Below are 6,947 nucleotides of genomic sequence, written 5' to 3'. Positions count from 1 at the left end.
TTTTCCTTTCAATATTTCTAAAAACTGTCCCTGCTTCAATCATAAGTGATGACTTAGGGCTTTTTCGATAATATATAGTAGACCAACACTTATGTTTTCTTTCTGTCAATGCCTGTATCTAGGATTCAAAAAGTGTAGTTGCGCAATGCATGCTTCTCAGACCAACTAGGAGGTCAGAAGAATATCTCAGTCTGATCAATATTTGTTCAACCATTTAAAATTTAAGTCGTGAATTGCTGTGACATTTACTCAATCCGTTATCATTGCACTTATACTTCTCTGCAAGTAATTGAAAAATTCAAATCGTATTCTGACGCTGCCGTTTTACTTTACTTTAATAATTTTTGAAGTAGTTCAGAAAGCAAAGGTTGAACCTTATTTCATTCATGCCCAACGGAGCGGTTAATAGAGAAGAAATGAGCTACTTTAGGACATGAAGCGTTGGTTGCTGCTATCAAGGTTTGTGGGATAACAGATTTCGGTTCACGTGCCACTCTGTCGCTGCTTCTCTTTCTGCATTTGAGCTGATTTTAGTGCTATTGAAAAGTTGCAGATAATATTTGTTTCCCAGCTGAAATTTCGTAAGTAGAACTAGGAAGATTCGAAAATTTTTGTTACCTTGTCGCCACTTGATTTTGTCAAAAATTAGAGAACTTTTTTATTCTTTCCCTATTATTCTTCCGTTGACATATCTGGAAAAATGGCACGTCTAATCTGCTTTTTTGAGGTATCAAGATCGAGAATTAAAAGCTTCATATTGCAATTTGATATTTAATTCCCTACAAACATTTTTTTCACCAACTTTTTATAAAACTTTGTATATCACTTGTTCTGTTTTGTTCTTCTTTTTCCCTTCCTCAAAATCTTGTCAGCTCATCACTTTATAATGATAAAAAATGAAATGAATTTAAAATTTAGAATTCACTATTTTCGTGTTTTGTCATATAATAGTATGTAAAACGGTTCGTGCATCTCACTTTTGGCCGGACCCTTGCGTATACAGTCATCAAACCTTTCGAAGAATGACTTCAAAGCCACGAAGATCAGAGCATCAGTGGAAGACCATCTTGGTTCTATCTGTTTGAGCAGTTGAGTCCCATGAGCCTCAAGTCTCTTTAAAACCATCTTTCGGGAGATAGCAGAGCATGTGTCGTCTGGACCACACATGTAGTGTAGCCACGCTTTATCATTTTAGCTCTGCGATCACAGTTGCAACATTACTCTGTGACTTTCACTACAATTTTCTGGTCTGGAGCTTACATTGTACTTCCTAGCGAAAGATTTTCATTTCATATATCAATGGTGCGCAGGGATCAAACACGGTTTTCTCTTCCACTACTCATCAACGTTTATAACGTTTGTAATAATTTAAACGTTATTTGGAGATAATGCAAAATCAAAGGTCACAGAAAGCTTTAAGTGCCGATGATGCAAAATCAAAGGTCACAGAAAGTTTTGAATCCCGATATTACTGGTGGCTGTTTTTTTTCTTACTGACAAAAGTCCAACAAGTCCAAAGCAAGCTCTTGCTGACGTTTTTTTTGAGTTTCTTTGCATATAGCTACTGGTTCTGACAATATTTACTTTTGTTTTTTTTTTATGTTTGCTTTCAATTTTCAACACGTGTAAACTTGTCCGAATTGTTTTTATAACTCATTTTGTACGCTCCAAAAATGTTAACGAAAAATCGGAATAATGAATTCAAAATTTATGGTTTATAATAAATTTGACGCCATATAATTTCAAAAGCGTCTTCGAGTATGTTATATATACTCTCTGCTCATATCCCTTAGGTGACTTTTTTTCAGCAAACTGAGTTTTGTCAAGACCCAAACAAATAATGTTTGTTGACTTTCACACCACTGTTCTCTAAAATAGTAAGCTTATTGATGAGCTGTCTCTTCAGGAGTGAGCTCTCATTTATACGTAGCTTCAAGTCAAAATCAACACAGTCTGTATTATTGGCTCTAATGATGGCACAACTTGACTGGCGAAAACAGAGACGCAAGAATTTGAAGTTTTTAAAGCATGATTTATCAAATTATGTGGTACGATTGCTGTTGTCAGATAAACTTAGTTTTTTAGGTTTTTCCGAAACATTTTTCCTTCCTACGTTTCACTTTTGTCCAGCTTACGTTTATAGTGATTGCAAGTTTTTTTAAGACCTGAGTAAAAACTCGAAAAATGACGATACAGCTCTTTGCACGACGCTTCTTTGCCACGATAAAAAACTTTGATGGAAGGCATTTTGCTAGAGTTGTGGATATAACCAATAGAATAAATTTGAATTACAAAATTTTCATATCTATAGCACATGTGTCGTTGTTTTAAGTAATATCAAAATCTAATTTAAAACATATACATATTTAAGTATCTCAAAAGGACATCAGCAATGATGAATTGTTTTATTTTCCTGCTTCCATGAAAAAAAATTGTGGTCACTTTGAGACAGCAGGAACTGAGGAGTTTGTAGGTGGTGATTTTTCAACAATTGTTTCTGATGATTCTTTGGATCCAACAATAGTATTGGGTTCCGCATCAATTGCATTGGAGTTCACGTTAGGACCAGATGAAATATTAGAAAGTCCTTGCTGGGTCGAGGTTAGAATAGATTTCTGCAACGTTGCGAGAGCTCCCAACGCTGAAGTTTGGGGATTCATAGAAGACTGGAAACCGGAAAAGTTTAACGGAAGTGGTAGTAAGCTACCCAGACCAGGTAGACCAGCAACATTGCCAGGGTTGATTGCAGCTTGTGTGCCTGGAACTGGGAACTGGTGCCCAAAAACACCCGGATGGCCAAATTTAAACCCCGCTGAATTGGGCACCAAAAGTGGGGGGACCGATGGGGGCATGAATGTGGGCGGTTGATGAGGGTGAGGTGCAGCGGGGTTGCTGAGGTCAAAAGTTGGCAGTGGTCCGGGGTTTGTGGTGGCTGGAGGTTGAGGTGGTATGACCCCTCTGTGGACGAGGTAGCCGTAGTAGTAAGGGTCAAAGAAAGCTGGCCATGCAAGTGTCTGTTTCTGTCTCTTTTCTTTCATTCGCCTGTTTTGGAACCAAACCTAAAACGAATCTTGAAATTTTAGTTATTTACTCTTGAGAAGATTGAAGGTGAATAAAGTGTGCATTTTGCATATCGACTAGCAAACAGAAACAATTTTGTCCGCTAAACTTTAATTGGATTTCTTTGTTTCGATGAACTTTAAGATTCAATTCCATGTTTGAGTTTGCTAATTTCTACTTCTATTTTAGCGTGTCCGTTTTCTGTCTTTCCCGAGATGCGGCGTTGCAATATGCAATATTGTAATTGTTATTTTTTACACGGTAAAATAATGTCTTCCAAAGTAATTTTTAAGAGTAAAAAATAACAATGACGAACCCGAACACTTTTCTTCGGATGTTACTCTTTACCCAAACCCTATGCAATTCTAATTTCTAATGTCATTATCTTCGATTATATAGAAAAATGAAACAGCGGGGGTGAAATAATCGAGGTTAACTAAAATGGGTTAAACAAATGGGGGTGAAAAGCGGGACTTCTTACTTTGATTGTGGTCTCTGGAAGGTTGAGTGCAGCCGCCATTTCACATCTTCGAGGCCGACTCACATAATTCTCTTTTCTGAACTCTGCTTCCAGAATATCCTGCTGATCCTTACTAAACGCCGTCCGATATCTCCGGATCCCATTTAGCAAAGAACAGTCACCCCCTCCCATCATTCCTGGTGAATTTGCCCCATTCCCAATTGACGTTCCCGATGATGCCCCGGTTGACCCAATGACCCCTGGTGAACCAGACGACGCGTTGCTTGCGGTGCTTCCGGTTGGTGATATGTCTTTGTTGTCGACTGTGAGACCTGATTTTCCAATTGTAGTCGGGTGAATGAAATCCGAATCGCTAGAAGAAGAGCGACTCCTTCGTCGTTTTACTCTCGTTTCTGAGAGTTCTGATTGGTCGGTTATGATACCAAGGACATCTAAAGAGATTTAAAATGCGTTACAAAGAGAATAGCAAGATTTAGAGGGATAAATATTTTTGCATAAAATTGCTCAATTGGTTGATCAATTCAAGCACCCTCAGGTGAACGCTTTTTTTCCTGCTGAAAGTTTCAGAAATTATTTAATAAATCTCTTTAGTGGTAATGATACAAGGATCATGTATATTCTTGCAAGTACGTAACCTAATCCAGTAATCTTACGATGATCCTACTAAGATAGAGCGCACGATATTTTTGACATCATATATAATCTTTGTATGATTTCTAAGAATTATCAACCTCGGAATTATTCGTAGCTTTCTATGTCAGTATATTTCAGTTTTATTTGATTCAATATTTTTCTCACCTGCAGCAGTTGCCTGCATTGCTTCGAAATGCTTGTCCAGCGAATGAACAACTGGCTGATCTAGAGGCTCAGAACTGGGTTTCTTCACCGGTTCTCTCTTGATTAAATTGGAGATCGAGAAGGATTCCATCTTTGTATTCGATTCTTAAACTGCGAGTCAAGTTCAATTTTTTTGGTAATAATAGCTGCGGCCAATTTTTTAGCTGAACTTGAGCAAAGTGAAGATGATTAGATTTGGGCTAAAATTGAGGATAAATGACGAAATAGGATGTTGAGAGTTCAGATGTTGTTGGGTTGCTGTGGTTATTGATTGTGATTGGGTATTTTCCAATTAACAAATAGCTCAGTTGATGTATTACAATACTAGGGGGATAATTTAGATGAGCAGGTTTTCAATTTGATTAAAATCTCCGTTTATGATCGTTTGCCTCCTTGTAATTTCAACTAGAAAGCTCTCGATGTACTCACACATATACGCCCTTAAGACATTCAATTTAACATCAGTCAGTATATCAATTGTGGGCGAACAAATGAGGAGGAATGATACAGCTGCGATTTGCGCGAACTCTTCTTTTTTATTCCTGCCTTATTTAGCCCCAAAATCCCAAATTGCTCTGAGCTCTCAGGGCACAGGTATAGTTATAACCGGTCAGCTATAACTAACTAGTTATTTAACTAGTTAACTAACTAACTCACTATAATTGGCTGGTTGGAATAGAGCTGCGAATGAAGAGTACTGCTGACTGGTTAAGTAACTGAGTGACTGAAATGGGATTTCACTCCAATTGGGAATGTGGGGATAGTCTTGAATTTTATTATCCTCTCGGAAGTTAAAAGTGATTGGATCTGTTACTAAACAGCAGTATAATTTATAATTAATTCTATCTGCTCCGGATATATTTCTCCTTATGCTAACTAATTCCTCAATTGTATAATTGTTTCTTTGTTTATTGTTGTAGCTCTTCAACTCGCGCCCAGGTTGATATTTATAACTCGAGTTATAACTTGGGTTATAACTTGCAGCCTTCTCAGCGGTCGTTGTTGTTGTTGATGTTATGATACTTGAAATTAACCAATTTTAGTGATAACAACTTAAAAGTGAGGGGAGGGGAAGGGGCTTGAGGTAAAGCGTTGGGGGTGGGGGTGTTGATGGTTTGATTGAGATCAGGGGGGTTATTGTTTCGCGTTGTTTATTGTAATTGAGAGGGGACTTTAGGCGGACATTTGTGAAAACAGTTGGGATTTAGAGAAGGAAAAGAGAGATTGGCGGAAGGAGAGAGATTTTAAGCGAATCCAGTTGGGTGACAGGGAATGATAGGAGGGGGGTTATTTGGGAATTTGGAATATATTAAAGAATACAACAAGTGAGCATGATATAATATGTAATATATACATGAGGAGTGTAAGGAGTATAAGAGAGGTAGTAATACAAGTACAAGTATGGACAAATGGAGGCTATTAAGAGTGGCGCTGTTAGGGAATTAAATGACTATAAAATAAATGCTAAAATTGGATCCAGATGAGGTATTAATCAATAGGGCAACTTTACAGCCAGATTAAACAGGTTATCCCTTTCACTTGGTCACCAATTTACACACTTAGCACTAATAAACAAAAACAAACAATCTCCCAAACACTAAAGCTATTTATTTCCTCACCCGGAGCCCCCTCCAATCATGCTTAGCTCTGATCGGCTGCCAATATTGGGCACTTAGCTAATGCGGGTAGCAAGTCCCGTTTGATGATACGGATTAGGGCCCGGTGTTACCCTGTGCTACCAATTAACATCTATGAACAACTGTTTACCCACCACCCCAACTGTACCAGACGCCACTACTGTGCCTGGCCGCTGCCGGTGAGACTTTGGACCGTCGCTGGAATTAATTCAGGATCGCAAAAAGCGGCGAATTTCACACAAGAAAGTTGCAAAAAGATCAATGATCAGCTGCCCTTGTAAATTAGTACTAATTTGCTTTTTAAGTAATTTTTCTGGGTGACTCACTTTTTAATCAACACTTGTTTGATAGTAGAGTTAAGTTTTTACGTTATTGATCATAACAGCCTATTATGTATGTGTATCACGAAATGATAGCTATTTCAGTGAATGAAGCTGAACAAAAATAACCCTCCACACATTTGTTCTAAGAAATTGCAAAAAATGACTTTTATTTGTTTATTTTGATGAAGCGTCTGGCGTTCTTTATAAATCCAATGTCCTTCGTTAGTTTCCAGTACTATCTATGCGTGTATTGTGTGTATCTGTGTTGGTGTGTGTGTGTGTGTGTTGTGTGTGTGTGTGGGGGGGGGGGGGTATGTGTGTTACTAATAAAATTGCAGGTACAATTAACTACTGGATTTTGCAAATAAAAATGTTCTTTAATGCAGCTCACCTAGAAACTACCTGCAAGGACTTTACATTACCTGCATTTCTAAGTTTTATCATTCTACATTTTACCAGCAAAAAAAGTTCTACCTCCAATTTGCACGTTGAAATTGCGGGTAGATTTGCTCAAAAAAATATTCATGTAGAACTGCATAGAATCTACTCAGAAAGTGCAGATAAAAGCGACAATTTTATGTTCAACAAATTTTACTAGGTAATTCTAAC

At 37.7% G+C, this 6,947-nt stretch overlaps 1 protein-coding gene across 1 annotated transcript; it reads right to left on the bottom strand.

Moving 5' to 3' along the window:
* Positions 1 to 2,327: 2,327 nt before the first annotated feature.
* On the bottom strand, positions 2,328 to 4,983 carry LOC142345294 (uncharacterized). Its single transcript, XM_075397282.1, has 3 exons — positions 4,340 to 4,983; positions 3,542 to 3,972; positions 2,328 to 3,059 (listed from the first exon to the last, which is right to left on the bottom strand). The coding sequence occupies exons 1-3, from the start codon at positions 4,467 to 4,469 to the stop codon at positions 2,439 to 2,441; spliced, it is 1,182 nt and encodes a 393-aa protein (XP_075253397.1). The 5' UTR covers positions 4,470 to 4,983; the 3' UTR covers positions 2,328 to 2,438.
* Positions 4,984 to 6,947: the final 1,964 nt, after the last annotated feature.

The sequence above is a fragment of the Convolutriloba macropyga genome, chromosome 9, assembly GCF_964194025.1.
Source record: "Convolutriloba macropyga chromosome 9, txConMacr16.3, whole genome shotgun sequence".
Classification (NCBI taxonomy): Eukaryota; Metazoa; Xenacoelomorpha; order Acoela; family Convolutidae; genus Convolutriloba; species Convolutriloba macropyga.
The sequence above is the reverse complement of the archived record's forward strand: the minus strand, read 5'-3'. Positions and strand labels throughout refer to the sequence as shown.